Source organism: Hemitrygon akajei, chromosome 9 (genome assembly GCF_048418815.1).
Source record: "Hemitrygon akajei chromosome 9, sHemAka1.3, whole genome shotgun sequence".
In the NCBI taxonomy this organism is placed as follows: domain Eukaryota; kingdom Metazoa; phylum Chordata; class Chondrichthyes; order Myliobatiformes; family Dasyatidae; genus Hemitrygon; species Hemitrygon akajei.
The window spans coordinates 28,959,075-28,980,298 of NC_133132.1; the positions used below are offsets into that span (position 1 = coordinate 28,959,075).

The 21,224-nt window shown below is 39.0% G+C and overlaps 1 protein-coding gene across 2 annotated transcripts in view; it reads right to left on the reverse strand.

Moving 5' to 3' along the window:
* Positions 1-21,224, reverse strand: part of hira (histone cell cycle regulator a) — a 129,551-nt gene that overhangs the window by 6,217 nt on the left and 102,110 nt on the right. For both annotated transcript variants that reach the window (XM_073055706.1, XM_073055705.1), the window contains 6 exons: positions 18,402-18,500; positions 17,808-17,956; positions 13,025-13,186; positions 9,867-9,925; positions 4,660-4,765; positions 363-485 (listed from right to left, as the gene is read on the reverse strand). In XM_073055706.1, coding sequence (XP_072911807.1) covers positions 363-485; positions 4,660-4,765; positions 9,867-9,925; positions 13,025-13,186; positions 17,808-17,956; positions 18,402-18,500 — 698 coding nt within the window. The remainder of the gene's footprint in view (positions 1-362; positions 486-4,659; positions 4,766-9,866; positions 9,926-13,024; positions 13,187-17,807; positions 17,957-18,401; positions 18,501-21,224) is intronic.

Below are 21,224 nucleotides of genomic sequence, written 5' to 3' on the forward strand. Positions count from 1 at the left end.
ATCTGATCCTCAGTGTCCTGGTGACTACTGGGGGAGTCTGCAGTACAATCCTATCTGTGTGATTGCACCCTTCTTATTCCTGAGTTCTACTGAAATTGATAGTGACTGATCCCTCTGTTATTTCTCTCCTGAGTGCAGCTGTGATGTTTTCTTTGATTAGTCAGGTACTTCTCATAACACCCCCCCCCCCCCAAACTTTTACTCATCCTCTATCTTCTCTAAAGCTTTGAAAACCTGGTAAATTCATCACCCATTCCTGCTCCTCTCTCCACCAAGTTTCAGGTACTGATCTATGCTGTAAGTTCATCATCCATAACCATAATACTCCTGGCATTAAAATATACACGAAACTTATTACTCACTTTATTCCACATCCCTGCACAGTAGCCAAGGGTCCAGAACACAACATGGCCTCCTGAGAAGTTAAGCAGCTGCGATAGTCTGCACACTGAACCAGTGAGTCCTGCTTATCTGAGATCAAATTCCTGTAAAATAAAACAATTAAATGAGATAATAGGCTTAGAATAGGTTGACACAGGTCAATTTTACTGGATTACTACTTCATCCCTCATTGGAAACAGATCATTATATATTAATAATGCCTTTGGAAAGTCACCCACAAGGATTAGAAGTATTAGTCACCTTCACAGAGTACTGGATGGGAGTCTGCATGTCATCTGTATAATGAGGTCATATTATTCTTCCAGTAATGAAGAATTGGGCTGTAACAGTAATTGAGTTGCCCGTGTGTGTAAGTACATCATATAATAAGTCGATGCTGGGTTGCCTCCAAGGACATCCGACAGCACCAAGCCCATCAGGATCCATGGACTTACTGACAACATACCGAAGAAACAGGCTGTAACAAAGTACACTGCATCCTGGAGCGGCAGCCAAACAGAAATTTTCATTAAGATTTCTGACTAAGGACGATGGCCAATTTCAACTGCTCTTTTTTTTTATTATTCTTTTCAAGTTTGGGCGTAATACAACAATTCAGTTTGGACAGAACACCTCCCACACACGAGTAAAGTAATCTGCTCCCTGAACCCTCACTGATCGGATGAATCGGTTAGCTCCATTTCAAGCTCATATTGGCAAACATTTCATGGTAGCTATCAGATGCTTTTACGGCAAGGTTGGTTTTAAGAGACACTTTCCACGCAGTGTTTTTGACAAAAACATAAAAATTACATTAATGCTCCCAATTACGATCTTGGGCCACTGCGAGAAACTCAACTCAAGCTATTCTCAAATATTAATAATTATTTTTAACTGCCTGGAATACACGTTGCACTTAATCACAACAGATTTCAAAATGTACAGAGTTTAATATATTTGCATGCGGTAGTTGAGCAGTGTTCACAGAGACAATTTTGTAAGAAGCCACAATGTAAATGTGCACCTGTGCAGCATGGGATCTATGAAGACCAACTGAATGCTGGTCCTTCCTCTGTGGGTGTCCAATGCAAAGCAACGTAACTGAAAGATCGGTTTGTTATCTTTACATACAGCACTAGTGCGCTGCACACAAATAGTTTGTTTATACCAAGGGGAAATCCCAAGAACACAAAATATCTAAATCTGACTGAAGAAACAATCCCAAGCACTATTTATGCATTATCTGACTACTGAGTTTGATCTATTTGGAAGTACAGGCATCTCCCTAGTTAGTCAAATCAGTTAACTGTTATCAGTTACAGATTTTTAGATTTATTAATCTCCTGGCGTACAAGACAACTGACTATAGTGGCTGTAAAAATAATGCATCAAAAAGCTTCCAAGTATAACTTGTTTCAACCATTCTGAGGCTACTCAAGAATTAAACTGTGTAATAAGATTGTCATGCAATAGTTATATACATCAATGAGCCGTATTGTAAAGCCTTCTGAAAATGAAGGTTTGGGCTGATGTTGAGAGGATAATGACTGGGACTACCAACCTGTCAATCATGCAATATTTGGCAGGCTCTGAAAGTCACACTGCTTTAATCCACTTTGAAATTCCAAACACACAAATTCAAAAATGCAAAGTAGATTTATGTATACAGAATACAACTCTGAGATTCATTCTCCAGCAGGCAGCCACAAACCAAAGAAGCATGATGGAACCCATTCAGGAAAACATCAATCACCATCACGTAAAAAAAAACAAATAGCACAAATATAATTTAATTATAAATGCAAAATTACATATAATAAAAATAAGAATTTGGAAAGAAAGAGTAGCATTGTTAATTATGAAGTGAAAGGGTATTCTTGGATTATATGACTGTGATACTTATAAAGCGTAGTGTCCCAATACTAAACCCTCAATGTCACTTGCCCTAATGCAACTTTGGCAAAGTAGAGTATACCTTTCTCTGTTCACTAAATCATATCAAGAGCTGCTGCACTCACCATTGTACATCATGGCAATAAAGACATTGCTAAGCAAAGGCAGTCCAGTATTTCACTTGCAGATTAATAATGGGAATCAGCGCACCAGAAACAAATTTCAATGATATGCAGTTAATAGTAACCGTATCATTCCTAATTACTACTGATAATTGCTGAAATTACAGCAGGGAAGAGTTGATTCAGTGCATCATGCTAGATATATCCAAAGAAAAGTTGCTAACCATACTATCTCTTTCAAAGGTTCATTTATTATCAAAGTATACAACTCTAAAATTCTTTTTCTCCAGATAGCCACAGAACCAGGAAAAGAATGGCAGCAGGATCATCAACCCTGAAATCCCTCCTGTCTGCGCAAAAAAAAATGAACAAGAATGGAACAGGCACATCAATCCCCTTTATGATTTCAGCACTCTTCCTCAATTTATGCCTTGCTGCTAATAAGCATCCACACAAACAACTTGACCCTATTTAATCCTTTCCACTCTGTTACCTGCAGACACAAATCTTCTAGACCCTTATGTCTGATACTTTAGTAGAACCAGCACAACCTCTCCTCCGTGACGAATTACTGTCATGACAGTAGCCAACACCTACCTGGTGATAGCTTGCAGAGATTGCATTATACACCTAACTTGACCTGCCAGCTAGGTGTTTAGCACCACAGGGTTTCATTTGAACACAACTACTGAATTTCATGAGAAACATGCCTTTTGATTCTGACATCAGCTGCTGTGCTACCTACATTTTTATGATGCGTTTAATGCAACAAGAACATTGACTTATGAAGAATAATTTATGAAGCTAACAATTGGATACTATCCAATCACAGAATGAGGAACATTTGTGAAGGAGAGGACAAGGGGTTTGTATCCATTTATATTTATCCATAGCATGGAGCAGATTAATCAGACAGTGTTGGCTATGAAGGCGGGTATGGAAAAGCTAATGTCAAATGAACAACGGTGGAAGATGATTGATTTTTAAAATCCATGGAGGATTTTCAAATAGCAAGAGGGAACTTTGAATTGTTTCACAGCACAGCTCCAACAAACTGGCATCCTGATGGTTCAGCAATTACCGGTAGCTCACTCATTAGTTTGGAACATGAGCAACAAGCCCTGCAAACAAGCAAAGTATGTGACCAGAGACAAAGGTCTAGGACACCAGGGATCAGAAATGGGGGTAATTTTTCAGCTAGAAGTGCAGTCTGCAGCACTTATAAACATTCTTTTAAATTCACAGGTATACTGGAAATATTATTTTACTGCTTTGCAATGTGTAAAACAAAAAAAAAACAAAAGTAAGCTGCGTTTATGTCTTAATAAGAATAACATACAATTGTCCAAAAAAAAAATCTGCAAGTCCAGTACTACCAAAGGTCAAAGGATGCTGGATTACCAGAGTTCTACTGCAAAGTATGAATTATTCTTTTCCACATTTCACACACTTTGCAAGCATATGCCACTTGAAGATTCAATACATTGTGACACCATTCACCTACTGTGAAACTAAAAGAAAAGCACATAAAACCAGTAACAGGCAGCACTCAGCATGGATACTTCAGTGTGAATATCTAGAGCAGAGGTTCCCAACCTTTTTATGCCACAGACCAATTCCATTAAGCAAGGGGCCCGTGGACCCCAGGTTGGGAACCTCTGATCTAGAGCCAACAACAACATAAATATAGGTCTTGAGATGTTAGGAGAAAAGAGATGGCAAAGGCTGGTGACACCTTAAGGAAACAGGAGATCAGATGATGAAGTGAGCTTGAAATTCAGCTGTCTTAAACAAATGCCGAGGCTGTTCAATGTCTGCCTCACCCATATCATCGGGAAAGGAAGAGAAATGCTGAAGGTGAAGAATATTTTGCTGCAAACAAGTTGATTTCAATCCAAGGACACAGAGAGGAAGATGGCTTACAACTGGAGTAGCCACAATGCGCGCTCTGAGGTCTTGGAACAGCATTCATGCGAATGTTCACTCCATTCCCAGGAACAACCCAAAATGAACAGAATGTCAAACCTTGCACATGGGGTGGGTATCATATCAGTGACAACGGCTATGTGGTACATCAGGTAACATGACAAATGGTAAGGTACAAGAGTGAGATACAACTACAGAAGCACACTGGATGGAATCTCTAACATAAAGCTCTCTGAATCCTACCCTGTGGTTTGTTCCACTAATTAAAAAATACGCTTTCCATTTGCACATTTTTATACAAGGCTCTACATAGCACCATAAAACTTCAATTTCTTACCACGTGCAGAGGGACGTGTTGAAGCAGTACGACTTGCCATTGGACAAAGTGACGACCGGGACACCATGGTGTGTAAGTAGTGATTGGGTTATAGTGATATCATTACCTGTGGACAAAATGCAAGAGTGCCTTAAAGCTTAGCCTAAAGATCACGTCACATCATTTAGTTTTCAATATCGAGAACTCCATCATATCTCTTACCAGCACATCTTTTTGAAAGGTCAGGGAAGGCAATGCCTTCTGCAACATGACAGCTTAAAAGTGGGATTACAATGAGTTGTTTAACACAAACTGGACAAAGCATAATGGTTTGAGGTTACAGTGTAATACAGCCACCTTATTCAGTGATTGCAATACACTAATACAGCATATTGTGTCAAAGGCTGCATAGTATTTAATAATATGGTATTGTCAGGGCAATAATTTTAAATGGCACCTAGTTTATTTAGCAAGTGCAACAAGAAGTCTACAATGGTTCAAATTCACACACCACTTCCTCATGCCAATTTTCCCTAGCTGGTTCTATGACAGTCTCACTTTTATAACTAAGAGTCTTAGTGGGATGTGATCTCATTCCAGACAAGAGGCAACTGTAAGAACTCAGACCTAGTAAACAAATTTGTGGAGAAGCATGTGATATTTAAAAATGAACTGCAGATCAAACACTTTGTATTTGGAAAAAATGCAGCATTCAGCTAGTTGCAGTCATCGAATTTCACAGCATTCACATCTGTGCCCAATTTCTGAAAGTACTGGCTACGCAGTCCCACTTTTCCCACATTTTTTCCTGAATTCTACAAATTCATTTTAGATACCCAGGTCCCTATTAGAAGTTGATACACAATCTGCTTCCATTATTCATTTAAGCAATGCACTCAGATCATTATAATTCAAAGTAAAAACAAAAGTTTTCATCCTCCCTCAAGTTCTTTCATTTTAACTCATCTGACTCCCCTGGTTATGAAGTGACCTGCCAATAGAAACATCAATCCTTCATGCTCCTCTTAAGTAAACTGCACAAGTCCAAACTCTAATAAATTCCCCATTAACCTTACTTGCTCCAAAGAAAGCAATCCTTTTGATCTGGATAATTAATTCAAGTATACAGTATATAGGACTACAGATAGAGAAAATGCAAGCAGGCTTTTTCCACTAAGGCTAGGGGAGACTAGATCTACAAGTCATAGGTTAAGGGTGAAAGGTGAAATATTTAAGGGGAACACGAGGAGAAACTTCTTCACTCAGAGGGTGCTGAGGGCGTGGTATGATCTGTCAGCCAAAGTGGTGGATGCAGGTTTGATTTCAACATTTAAGAGAACATTGGAGAAGTAAATGGATGGGAGAGGTATGGAGGACTATGGCCCAGTTGCAGGTGGATGGGACAATGCACAATCATGGCTCAGCCTGGACTGGATGGGCCAAAGGGCCTGTTTCTGTACTGTAATGTTTTATGACCCTATACACCTGAAATGACATTGTTGATGTTCTGTTGGATTAGCTTCTGGAAAATTGCTTCTCAAGTAACTGAAGAGCAAGAGGCAAAGATTTGATACACACAAGAGATTCTGCAGATGCTGAAAATCCAGAGTAACACACATAGAATGCTAGAGGAACTTAGCAGATCAAGCAGCATCTATGGAGAGGAATAAAGAGTCAACATTTCAGGCTGAGACATTTCATCAAGACAGGTCTTGGCCCGAAATGTAACACTATTCCTCTCTGTAGATCTCACTTGACTTACTGAGTTCCTCCAGCATTTTATGTGTGTCACTCAGCAAGGACTGGAAGATCATGTAATGGCAAATAAGATCACGTAATGGCAAATAATTATTGATCAGGACACTAAGCACAACCCTGTTTGTTGCACCACTGGAATTTTCCTGCTCTTCTACAACAAAACCTCATTTAGATGTGCCTAGTAAAAATTCCATCTGGCAATAGTTGGGAACAATATGCCACAGTAGGTACTGATTGAAAAAAAAAACTTGAGAATCTGTTTAACAATTCACACGTCTGTTGATTCATTATGATGGTAGTTTTGGTGAGTGGAAGAGGAAGGGCTTGTTTATCTCGAGCTAATTTGACTATAAGGAAACAGATGTACAGGAAAAAGCAGAAAAGAACTAAGGCTGCACTGACAAAACATGAAGCACAGTCATTTTATTTTAGTTTACCAAAGTCACCAGCCAAGTTTCAGCAGAGCAGGTGCAGCTGACAAACAACTTAGGGAAGGTCCAATGATCCCGTGTTGGCATTTTACAGCAGTGTTTGAGAAATTCACAGAAATCAGCAAGTATAATAAAATAAGTAGATTTATGGTTACAGAAAAACAATATTTTGTTTATTTATGGTTACCAGAAAATGGATGAGCGACTAAGAGGAGCACACACTGCCCAATTCATCCTTATCACATGGTATTTTAAATCACTCAATCCATGATTATAGCAGAACATTCCAAAGCAAGAAAATGAAGATGAATTGCCAAATTTTGGATACCGGGGAATTTCTAGAATTTCCTAACACCATAAATCACCATTAACTGACAAAAGAATGAACTGTTGGGAGGGCAGACTCGGAGCTGTGTATATTTTGGTGTTTCAACTAACACCCCAAAGCTATCATCTACAATGCACAGTCATGAGTTTGACTGAATTCTCTTCAGTTGTCTGGAAGAATGCAGCTTCAATACCATTTGAAGTTTAATACCATCAAAATCAATAACTACTGATTAGCAAATCAGCCATAACAGCAAACATCACCATTCCACTATTGTTAAAATGTCCTGCGTCTACAAAGTACACCACAGTTGTTTACCCAAGTAATTTTGACAGCAACAGATACATAGGAAAACCACTGCCAGGAATTGTCACTCCAAGTTCCACACCATCTTAACTGGAAAATTTATTGTTTTTCATTCATCGCCCTTGGGGCTGAATGCTTCAACCCTGCCCATAACACTTTTGAGTGAGCACCTTCATCAGGATGACTGCAGTCATTCAAAGTGGTGGTTCACAAGGGTTGTTAAGAACACTAACGCAGCTAGCTATGCCAATTTTGAAATATAAATAAAATGTAAAATTCAAGATTGCATCTGACAGAAAGTAAATAGCTTCTAGCTTTTCCAACCAAGGATTGCTAATCATTAATATTAATAATTAATAATCATTAATAATTTTCAAATTGGACAATTTCCTAGATGTTCCGGTACAAGCCATTCAACTCTGTCAACTCCCAAAGAAATACAATGGCAGGTCTATTGAATTACACAGTTGTACCAAGGCAAAAAGAACAAGTTGTTTCTTTGCGAAATAGCTGGCTATTTTTCCTGTTAGCATCTTCTAATATAGTAACTTTATGTACGGAAGCACAGATTACACTTTGTTATTGATAACATGGAGGACAGAAATGCCATTTTAACATCAGGTGATAGACCGGTGCTAACAAGCTCAACTGCAAATCTATCTTCACAAAAAGGCTGACAGTTTGGTATCCCACAGAAGTAATTGAGGCAACTGATTTGGGGAAGGAAGGATTACTTGTGACAATTTGCAAATATATTTGATTTTCCTCACATTTCTGGTGTTAGATCAAAACCTCTCTCATTAAATTATAAAATGATATAGACAATTTTATAGAAAATGCATAAAGCAAACAAAAATAATCTCAGTATTATAACTGCTGTATCATGTTAAAAAGGAACCTTGTTTTAATCAACAAGGGACTATGAGACTCAAATGCTTGACATTTCATGCATTTTCTACAGCAAATAACACTTACTTCCACTTCTGCAAATTAACCACATTTGTCCCTACCCCTTATTTTATTCATTTCTTAGCCTCGTGAATACTTAGATCATCTTTAGACTTGACCACTTCAATGATTCCTCTATAAATTTCTCTAGGATGCCACACGCATCCTAGTCCACATTACCCTTTGGCCTAACAACTGCCCTGTTAATCTTACTCTTAACAACCTCCCCCCCCCCCCCACCCCCGCCACCCATCAGAACATTAATATTAAAGTCCTAAACTTGGATTTGTGCCTCACACCAAAATCAAGTTCACCCTCCAGATCTGGGACTTGCTTCAGCCAAAACTGCAAACCAAGCATGCTTCCTCAATCCTAACTTTTTATGATCCACACTTTTTCTTGCTGTTCAGCCTTTTTGACTCTAAAACTCATCCTCTCAACCTCATACTACTTTAACCTCTTTCTACTTTAAAACTTAATAAAACCCAATTGTTCAACAACATTCTCCTGAAAGCACCCTTTCTGGTTCAATGTCTACTTCCTTTCTGTTGGTGGACTGCACATATTTTGTTCATCAAAACCCAACATAACACAATATATTGGTATCATTACTGACAGAGATTAAGGCTGTCGAGCCAATAAGATGGCTGGAAGTGTCAACAAGAATGAGAGCATTTATGAGAAGAAAGGGTGCTGAAACAGCAGTTAGCGCTATGCTTTACAGTGTCAGTTGGAAGATCGGGGTTCGATTCTCACCGCTGTCAATAAGGAGTTTGTACATCCCCCATGACTGCGAGGGCTCCTCCAGGTACTCCCACATTCCAAAGATGTACAGTTAGGGTTAGTGAGTCGTGCGCATTCTGTGTTGGTGCTAGAAGCATGAGAAGACTAGCAGGCTACTCAGCACATCTCACAAATTTGATCCGACATAAATAATGCATTTCACCATATGTTTTGATGTACATGTGACATATAAAGTAAAACTTTAAACTTTAAAACAAAGAGGAAATCTGTGATTTAAAAACATGAAAAATAGCTGTGGCTGACAAAAGGGTGAAGAAGATGGATGAAATAGTAAAGTCCTGTCACTACCATGCTACAATTTTGCATTGGCTACAAGTTTTGTATGGTATGGGTCACTAACAACATCAGGCTGAGTCGAGAACAGGAACTCTTCATTCACCTTAGCTTTACACTAAATGTATGCAGCCACCAGAAAATTGTTGCCGACATCCAAATATCTGTTCAATCTGATAAGAAAATTAAAATAAACCAAAACTAGTACGAAAATATGAAAGCAATGTGCCAGTTGTAATCAAAGCTTTACAAAATTTGGATAGTTGAGGGAAACCATAACTGGTTATAGAAGCAGTATGAGAGTGATCTCTACCAGAGTTTCCAGATTCAACTCTCACCCATTCATATTAGTTTCCAGCTACACAGTTAAAGTCCAGTACCTGATAATATAGTGATCAGCGACTCATCCTTCACCAACACAGTCTGTTTCTTGGCATCCCTGGAAGAAGGAGGAAACATGAAATACAACCTAGTTCCCAATTTGCACTCACTGAAAAACAAACGTTTTCCAGATCTGCAGTAACTCGACCCTCAGAGCTGTTCCAATCCCAAATTGCAAGCAATGCCAACAATATTTCTCCTCAACCATTTCCAGTCTAAGATATAGTACTGCCTTCTCATCCTTTTCCTACAGATTATTCCCATTTCTTTTAATAGATTTTACTCTTTGACACTGCTCCCTCTAAGCTGTATGGGTTGTGGCTGCACAGTAACTGAAATGCTCCTGCGCACATAGCCTTTGATGCCATGCAGTTAGATTTTTTAAAATACAATTTTAATATAATTTTGAAATTATGTTAATATATGTCTAAAGATTTTGACCAACCCACAATATCGAGTAGCATTCATTAACTGTCCTTAACAATGTTTTAGAAGATTTGGCATCTCTTTATAAGTTCCTTCAGAAAAATTGTTTAAATACAACTGAAGCACTGCAGTGTGCAAAAGCAAAAATTAACAAGTTATTGTCACGGTATTTGGCGATACCATTTACCGGAGTGACAAAGTGGAAGATCCGCTTGCGTCTACAAATTCTGATGTTCATACTGAGCCTATTATTCAAATCATTCAATATGTGTATAATATCTTCGATAATAGATTTCCTGATGTTAAGAAAATGGCAAGCTTTTGACCTTGTTGCTATTATAAATACTGCCAATTTTAAATTTGGAAAAGAGAATGTTGTGTGACTGACAAAAAGATGTTATAAACTATGAAAGTCTTGCATCAAAAATATTGCAGCAATACTGTGATTTCAATTTGTAATTTCTGAGGAAGTTAAGACAAGCTTAATTAATGTGTTCACTTCCGCATTGAACTATGTGCTTAGAAGTGAAGAATTTCAAGAACTGTCAATTCTTGTTGACATCATTGGACCATTAACAAACAGTGCTGACTGCAAATGTGGTTTCAGCCTTAAGAGTTCAATCAAATGTAAATCCAGAAACAGACAAGGAGTAGAAGATTTGGATAATCTAATGAATTTCAAGGTGCATCTTTCATCTGGATGCAAACTTAATCTGGACAATGGATTTGTAATAAAGACTGATGAGAAAAAGTTCATGAAACGTGAAAGATTTGCTTTGCTGCACAAAATTTCATTATATCCTTCATTTAACAAATAAATTCAAAAGTATGTGGTTTTTCAATTTTCATTCCAAATACTCATAGTATGCATATCTTCAAAAAAAACATTTGAGAGGCCACGCATATAAAAATTTGCTGCTCAGAGCAATGGCTGGTCCGCACAGCTATTAAAGAAATTAGAGGGAAAGTTGCTTTGATATATCGTCAATTTAAAAGTAAATTTCTCTGCTGTCGAAAAATAGACAGCAGATATATATCCGTGAAATGGATACAGCAGAGCATCAAACCATGCCCCCCCACCAATGATCCGGATCACTCTAATCAGACTTTTGGGGAAAAAAATTACAAAATTTAAAATTAATGTTAAAACACATAAAATATTTCAAACTAAATTACTATTTCAAAATAGATTAAACTTCAATGAATTATAACCAGAAACACACATTACCAATATGAAAGATAAGCAAAAAAGATTCTAAAACCTGTCAAATAATTTACTAAAAATTTAAAAAATATTGTGAGGCTGAAAAGTATTTAACCCCTTTGTAATTTTTACACCAACTTTCCTCAGCTGCAATATGGCATATTACCTTATCAATTCACCCAATTTATTGATGTAGAAATTTGGAGGATCGCCTGAATAAATAGCAACTCTCTCTGTAAGGTCCAACAGTATGGTACATTTTCAACAGAAAAAGCAAAATGAGGACAAAAGAGCATTCAAGACAAGTCAGGGAAATGATAACAGAGAAGCACAAATCTGGGGAAAGATACAAGACCATCTCAAAGACACAGAGTTTAGTGTAGTCCAGTGTGAAAAAGTGGAAAAAAATATGAAACCCCAGCCATACTGCCTCGGTCAGGCCGCCCTTCTAAACTTGGTCACCAAAGAATGGTACTTGTAAGGGAGCCTACTGTGACCCCAACAGTTACTCTAAGTGTTCTGCAGAAGTCAGTGGCTGCAACTGAGGTCTGCAGACCTTGCACAAATAGAGTATTTATGGAAGAGTGGCAGGGAAGAAGCCCTGGCTAAAAAGAAAAAACATCTTTGCCTGTAAAGACTGCAAAGTGCCGCTTAGAAGACACTGCAAAGATATGGAAGATGGTCTTGTGGGTCGGATGAGACAAAAGTGGAAGTTATTGACGTCGACTAATCGGTACATGTGGTGTAAATCTAATACTGCATATCAGCCCAGTAACATTATCCCTACTATAAAGTATGGTGGAGGTAGCATCATGCTACGGAGATGATTTTCAGCAAAAGGGACTGGAAATCTGGTCAGGATTGATGTAAAGATGCATGCTGATAAACACAGAGAAATCCTGAATAAAAGTCTGCTAGCCTCTGCCAGAAGGCTTAAACTGAGGAGGAAGTTTGCCTTTCAGCAGGACAACAACACAGACTGCCACAGCAACCATGAAATGGCTTCAAATGAAGAAAATTGATGCCCCTGAGAGGCCCAGTCAGAGTCCTGACCTTAACTTGATCAAACATCTCTGGCGAGACCTCAAGACTGCTGTCTACTGCCGCTCCCCATCTAACCCGGCACAGCTTGAGCAAGTTTGCAAGGAGGAATGGGCAAATCTTACTCGATTATACTGTGCAAAGCTAATAGAGGCTCACTCAAAAATCTACTGGCCGTAGTAGCTGCAAGAGGTGGTTCAACTAAAACTTTTGAACTGCTGACATGTCGGTTATTAAAATTCTAGTTTACATGTTTTACAATTTTCCTTGTTTTTTGTGCTCTAGTATGAAAATACAGACAATTTTTTTTTAGTTAAATGCATCAAAATCCCTGACGGTAGTACTCATTTACGTGAACAAAAGGTTGGGGGCTGAATACTTTTACAAGTCATAGTGCAGGAGTGTGATGGAGTGTGAGTCTAATCCCACCTGCAACTCACACGAATGGGCATTTTTCCAATCATTTTCCCCGTGTTGCACACTTACCAAACAGAGAGTGTAGCAGTAGCCATCAGAGCCATCACAAAGTGACTGGCACAATGCAACGTGGAGATGGGTGACTGGAGGAGTATGGCAGGCAGCAGACGTCGCCCACTTGCCGAAAATACAGACACCATCCGCTCCTCGCAGGCAACGCTGACCAGGTCACTGCGAAGAAAAAAATGAGGGATTATTATGAACCTGGCTGAAACTGCATCAACTAGTGATGACATCCACATCAACAGAGCTGGTGGAGCCTCCGACTGGCAGCCGTGCAGGGGCAGGGGGACCTGAGGTTTTGTAGGGAGAAAGAGAATAGTGAGCTAGTATCCAGGGACGGGAATAAGTCTGATGTGGCAGCAGGAGGAGGAAGATGAGAGCAGCAAATGCAATGAAAGGAAACAGAACAAAATAATTTAAAACAGAAGTGCTTTAAGGATCACAAGGATATCAAGAGAAATAAACACAATTTTTTAGCAATTATGTTAAGGTTAAGCGGTCAGGAGAAATTCAAGGCTTCTGAATTGCTAAAGTAAAGAAAACTGAAAATAAGTTAAATGCCACACACATTTAAGGAAGATACATTTGTCTTGCAGACAGTACGCTCAAGAAACTCAGCACCCTACAGGGCATAATGGGTAATCTGACTGGCACCCATCCATTACCCTGTAGATATTCTCTGTACCACCATTTCACAATGACTGCAACACATGCCATCTACATGCCTAGAGAGACTTGCAACATAGAGACAGGTCCTTTGGTCCAAAGAGTCCACTTCAACCATTTACACTAACTTCATACTTCCTAAATCCTTGATATCTACACCCAGGTAAAGGACTCAGCAGCAGATGAATGCCACCACCTAGTTTAAGTGACACTATCCTCAATTAACTTGCATATATTCCCATACCTTCAAAATGGCCTCATTATAGGTTATCTATAATGGAAATTCCTCTTTGGTTTAATTAATCTAAGCCACAATTTTGGCTTTTAAGGTTCACAATGACTCTATGGTGTCTGTGCATACCCCTAACGTTTATAGATTTTGTTTCTGGTGTTGCTTCCCCGAATTTTTTATTTAATTCTGTGAAACAACTTTTGCCTTAATTTAGAAATTATTTTTAATCTACCCGGTAACTTAAAACATTGTAGGGGCAAGCTCTACCAGTAAGACAGAGAACAATTCACCACCACCCTCTGGCAGTTTGGGGTGGGCAATATATGCTGACAGCTACATCCTAAAAAGAAGGAACTACAACAATGTGCAATTAATTAGAACATAGAACAGTACAGCACAGGTCAAGTCTTTGGGCCATGATATTGTGTCCAACTCACGAAGCCAATGACTCCTAACATCGGACAACAAAAATGTTGCTTCCTGAATACTTTTGGGTGCATCTTACGATTTGGAGCTGCTGATCATGAAAATCACCATGAAATTTCCCTATCACTCACCTTTTTTGTTTTAAATCTCCTATATTTGTAACTTCAATTCATAATACAAGTCAATGAAAATGTTGCCTATAACGTAAGCTGAAAAGTTCCCTATCTTCTCCAGGCATACCTGGGCATGCTTAGGCAGGACGGATGCTGCATGCCAGAACAAGTTTTAGAAAGGCTGTAAATTTCCATGAAGGATTTTGATATTTCAGACAGATGTTTCCCAAAATAACTGATGCCAAGATTAAGAAAGGCTTTTTCACTGGTCCACAGATCAAACAGGTCATCAATGACAGGCAATTCGAGGAACTTCTAGTGGAAACAGAGAAATCCATATGGAAGTCTTTCAAGCATACTGTTGAAAATTTTCTTGGAACCCAAAGAACACCAAACTATGTGCAGCTAGTTGACATATTCCAAAGCATAAAAAACCATGAAATGCCACGTCACTAAAGATTCATTCCTATTTGGACTTTGTCCCTGCAAATCTTGGCGCTGTCAGGGGCCTGCATGGTGAAAGGTTTCACCATGACGTTGCAGTCATGGAGAAACAGTTATCAGGTCAACCGAAATCTATCAATGCTGTCTGTTATTGTTGGACACTTAAGCAAGAAGCCTCAGACACTGAGTACAGATGAAAATCATCAACAAAATAGTTTTAGCTTAGTTGAACTATTGCAAAGCATCGGTACTGTTATGCAATTAAAGTATTGTTTCTCCAAATTCCTACTTCCAAGTCGTCTGAAATTATACCTGTGTTCAGCTTCAAGTGGTCTACCATAAACAAAACAAAATTCTGAGGAATCAACACTATTGAAGAAATGTGTTGTATAGTGCAATTAATCTGGTCCCTTTTCTCTACACATTGACCATATCCTGAACTCAGTTATATTTATTAAAGAAATTCTTAAACGCTCCTATGCTATCTTCCTCAAGACTCCACTATTCTCTGTGTGATCACACATCTCCATTGTACTTTCCCCTTCTTACTTTTAATACTTGCCAACTAGTACTAGACATTTCGAGTGTGCAAAAAGATTCTGGCCATTTATCTCTGCCCCAATTTTATAAACTATCAAATCTCTCCTCGGCATCTCTAGAGAAAACAGCCCTGGTTCATAGGCAAAAGACCTCAATCCAGAAAGCAGTTGAAAATGATCTGGCCCAATAAACTGCCCAAGGAACTCCTGTAGTTGCTTTGAAGCTATTGAAAACAGACCTATCATCAACCACAGATATAGTCCTTTATGTTTGGTATGATGAGATGTCCTTCTCATTCAACATCTATAATCCCATTGACTACAGTGGAGAGAAACTACTTCACCAGTGAAGTCTGGGACTGGGAATGAAATTAACAATCTATTTTACACATCAAGTGGAGCAGGAGGCATGAACTCTCTTCTACAAACCAGAATGAAGGCTAAATCTGTAATCTATGTTAACCAGAGACTGAAAAATACCACCAAAGATAAGTATAGAGAGTCAAGTTAGTCAAATTAGCTGAGTGAAGGCTTTTGTTTAAAGAATACCTGAACAGTGTTCTGAAACTAATTCTGAATACTGGAGGCCCAAGAAAATCATACTGGATTTTTCGAGTGAAGTATAACATGTGAGAAGTGAAATACTTTCCACCTGACCTACTAATAAAGTCCTACAGTTTCTGTCCCACATTAAAAGCCAACAATTAGTCTAAATGTTCTTATCCTTAGCATATCATGCATGAGTCTGCTGTCAACAGCTTGTGTTTTAATACAGCCAAGCTCCAAAGGTCCAGGATTTGGACCCCACGGGACACACAATGCATTCTCACCTGAAACCTCTGTACCAAACTGACAAGTATAGTTCAATATGCAAGAGAGTTTCTGTTCTTTTGGATTTTCTGCATATAAGTTGGTTAGTCATTATATGTCTATTTATATCACATCTGGAAAGTGACCGCACTAATTCCCATAATACATCAGAGCTGAAAGAAATCTAAGAAGAAATACCTAGAAAACTCAATTTAGGTATAATTCTGTTGAATAATGGATGGTCACAGTAGTGATCACTGTGAATCATTGCCTGGAAACCCTAAGGTGGCCATCTGTAGATAGGATTTTAATAAATTGCAGCAGCTCAGCAAGTTTTCCTTGAAACTAATTTAATTTCTGAGAAACACTATTTAGTGGATCAGCTTTCTCTTCTAATATTTAAAGCGTGCATCTCAAAAGGCCAGTGTAAACAGTAAAATATTCATGAATAAATCACACCAATCCCAGAACCTTAGAGCACTAAGAGAGGTTTTTCATTCATGGTCCCAGTATTTCTGGCAAGGTGCTGATCAGAAAACATAAAGGTCTTTCTATTAAAAAACTTTAATCTTCCCCCTTTAAACTGAGTTGATATCATTCTTCCTCATTCAGCACACAGCTATGTTTAAATGTTGTGTCTCAAATGAAGCATGTGCTAAACATACCAGGGAGTGAATGAGAACACAGACCAGCTGCATCTCTTCACAACTTGGAACAGTACCAGTGTTTAAAGTTTATTTTTCTTACTGCAGTTCACTTCTTTCTTTGCCCAGGGCCTGGCAGCAAGAATTTCTATTATGCAACAAGAAAAATAGTTGCCCCATTTGAGGTTCACTTGGAACTGTTTCGAAAGAAATCATAGTTTAAGGATGTTTATTGTCATTAGGGAAAAAATCGTAAAGCTATTGGCTGCACTACTTGAGTCTCAATACTATTCTTCATCCTTTTTTCCTCCCTTGCACTATCTCCTAGAATGTGAGTGGGGTGAGTGAGAGTAAGCGTTCGGCACGGACTAGAAGGGCCGAGATGGCCTGTTTCCGTGCTGTAATTGTTATATGGGTGGAGGTGGGGGAGGTTATGACCATCATACTGACAAAGTGACCTTTTTAAATACTTCTGTAAAACTGTATTAGCAACATGTAGCCAGTCACATTACATTAATTTAAAACTTTAAACTATAATTGCACCAAAACTGCATACCTTTAGCCGCTTACAAGAAAGTAAAGCAGAGGAGACTGCAGCAATTACTGCATTTAATTTAATTACTAAATCATATAAAAATTAATGGATCATACATACAAACCTCACACGGACATAAAGCTGATATACTACCGGTCTTAACACCATAGGTACAGATTGTATGCACCTCCATGATAAAATTAAAAGCTCAACTACTTTAGAGAACTACAAATTCTTCCCTCTTTCAGTTCCATGTACAAATTGAATGGATGACAAGATCAGGGATACACACAGTCATTCAGTTTGTCCCAGAATTAACACCCAGCAGTTCTGTAAATCAACTAAGAATTACCACCATCAGACCTTTTCTCAATACTCACCAGCTTCCGGCAGCAGCAAGGATTCGACTTGTCAGTAGTGTGTCCCACTCTTTGCCTTCTCTCATGCACTTTAGCCGGCTGAGCTTCCACCCTGTGACTGTTGGAACCTCATTTTCCACTTCTATGTACATGGCTGGCTCAGTGCTCACCTGGAGTTGAGCAGGGAGAACACACACACACAAAGACAGAAAGAAGACATAAATTCTCTTAGACTGCCAACTTACATAGATTTAAACATTGTTCTAAATTAACTTTGCATTCCCCCTTTTGACTTTTTGCAGTTATAGTATATCCCAAAGACTGTTTATGGAGTTTGTAACAGGGAGGATGTTATATTCTTTATGGTAACACTCTACAAGACTAAAATATTTCTTGAGGATAAATAGGCTAACAACGACACCACACCCTTCCACCTCCAGGAGGCTCCACTCCTCCAGAAAGTTCAGTATTTTGGTAAGCAGGGTATTCCCAAGGAGACTTTGGGAGTTTAATGTTAACTCAAGCCATTACTGCCTACACATCATTCTTGTAAAGCCTTGCAAAGACCTGAAGGAGAATTAAGAAGCACTGTTCCCAGACAGTGCTATCTCTTACCTGTATGTTAAATGCTTTCTTTGGAGCCGGTGTTGGGAGTTTAAATACAATGACGGGGGCTGAGACTCGCGATACCTCTTTTTCTGTTGAGGGAGTAGGCTGAAATAGAAGTGTAATAATTAGTGCAACTTCATTCAGCACCTGACTTCTCAAAGACCCTTTATGTAAATGGACAGTACAAACCAGTGGAAGGATGGTAATGGCACTGCCCTCATAGCATTGTCTTCATCCCAAGATCACAGAACTAGTCTTCAGCCAGTTCAGTTCACTTCAGATGACAGAAAACAGAGCCACAGAGAGCACAAATTACAGCAAAGGTACGGAACCAGACAATTCATCTTCAGAATTAGCTGCATCTCCAGCCAGGTTGTTACGATACTGTTACGATTCCAGAATAAACCTGACACATGGAACAGGATTAATCCGATCTAGTTAATCACCATCTAGACAGTCCACTCAGTCACCAACAAAATAATGAAAGGTATCATCAACAGTGCTCAAAAGCACGACTCATTCTCCAGGAACCCACTCATCAATACACAGTTTGGATTTTGCCTGGATCGTGTAATACAGAACTAATTGCAGACTTTGGCCCAAACTCAGTCAAAGAGCTGAATTCCAACAGAGTTGAGAAGGAAGAACACTCTAATGAGTGAAGTCATTTTGCAACATTGCTGTTCGCGGTCACCCGTCCCAATCCCGCAGATCTCCTGAGCCTGTGCCCATGACCGCAATCTTCTGCTGCTTCAACACTGACCCTCCTTCCATTATGAGGTCAGAAATGATGGCATTCATTGATTACTGCACATTCACGACTCATCAATAAGTGAAGCAATATATGCCTTTGTGCAGCAAGACCTGAGCAACATTCAGGCCAAGTACAACTGTACGTTAGATATCCTATTGCTTTCAGTCATTAAATTCCACAACATCAACATCCTGGGGGTGTCACCATTGACCAGAAATTCAACCAAATTAGCTGCAACTGAAAGAATGGGTTAGAGACTAGCTACACACAGAAAATACTGGAGGAACTCAGCAGGCCAGGCAGCATCTATGGAAAAGAGTATAGTCAACATTCGGGCCAAGACCCTTCACCAGGACTGGAGAAAAAAAGAAGAGGAGTCAGAGTTAGAATGTGGGGGTAGGGCCTGATGAAGGGTCTCAGCCTGAAAAAAACAACTATACTCTTTTTCCATAGTTGCTGCCTGGCCTGCTGAGTTTCTCCAGCATTTTGTGTGTGTTGCTTGGATTTCCAGCATCTGCAGATTTTCTCTTGTTTATGATTACATACTGTACTTCTGACTGCCTGTGATTTTCTCCTGACACCCCAGAGACTTTATCCCATCTGCAAGACACACTGGGAGGTTTGGGAGAGGGGGAAGGTCACAGAATTCTCTTCACTGGTCCAAAGGCTTCAGCTCCATAATACTCAAACAACTCCACATCACCTAGAACAAAGAAGCTCACCTGTCTAGGACTCCAAGTAAACATTCACCTCTCCAGCACTGGCACACAGTAGCTGCAAAGTATATCATTAATTTAACTTCAATAGCTCTCCCAACCCAGAACCCACTCATTACTACTCGCTCCAAATCCGAGAACTCCCTAACCAACAGCAATTTGGGAGTGGTTTCACCAGATGGACGACAGTGGCTCAAGAAGGTGGCTCATCACCATCTTCTCAAATTTATTAGGGACGGGCAAAAATTACTGGCTTGTCAGTGCCGCCAACTTAGCAAAAAGTATGACAAAGTTTGCTGTTCACAGGACATAGATATGACAATGTTGCAAAGAACATTAACAGCCAGAATATTGTATGTACAGTGTAAAGTAAGCCACGATGAATGCATAACAGAGGTAATGAGCTCATAGTGGTCCAAGTATAAATGTTTTCTTACTTGATTTGTTTGAATAGTTTACCCAACAGAAGCTGCATAAAACCCACAAAGCAAGAAGATACAGTACCAGAAGATACAGTAGAATTATGCAACACCCTCTCGCTAAAGAAATTCCTCATCTCTGCTCTAAAGAAACAGGCTTCTATTCAGAAGCTGTGCCTCCTGGTCTAAGACTTCCCCCACTATAGGAAACATCCTCTCCATGTCTAGTCTATCTAGGCCTTTCAATATTTGATAGGTTTCAAGATCACCCCTCCTCCCCATTCTTCTAAACTCCAGCAAGTACAGGCCCAGAGTCATCAAATGCTCATCCTACATCAATACTTTTATTTTGGACCATACACCCGCCCCCCTTTTTAACATAATCTTTACTACATGTGCATTTAGAAAAGCATAAAAGATACCCATGATTAAACTGCCATTTCAATTGCCTTACGAAATTTTGACATGGAGGTAAAGTCCTGGTTCCCATTTCTTTCACAACATATAAGCAGCAGATATGGATATTACTGTTCAAACCAAGCAAAAACAAAAAAAAAAGGACTGAAAATTTAAATTTTTATCCTTCTTCAGGCTACTAATTACAAGTTACAGCAGCTGATGTGCCTTCTTTCCACAGGAGGTACATGAAACAGGAATATTCATAATAAGAAACTTACAAACCTGAACAGTGCAAGTAAAGTTTTAAGTTAAAATTTAACTTGGAGCTGAAGTTTGAACATTGTAGATACTGCCAGAAGATAAAATTTGAAGATACACTTTTACAGTCAGCACTATCAGCACCTTGTCCTGTTACAGTTTTATTCAAAAGGTGTTTCCTTATTTTCCCTGAAGGCTGAAATTTATATGAAGAAATACTTCCTTAATACCAACAGCTCTGCACGTAAGGAGCCACATTTTATATGAAATTAAAAGTGGCTGT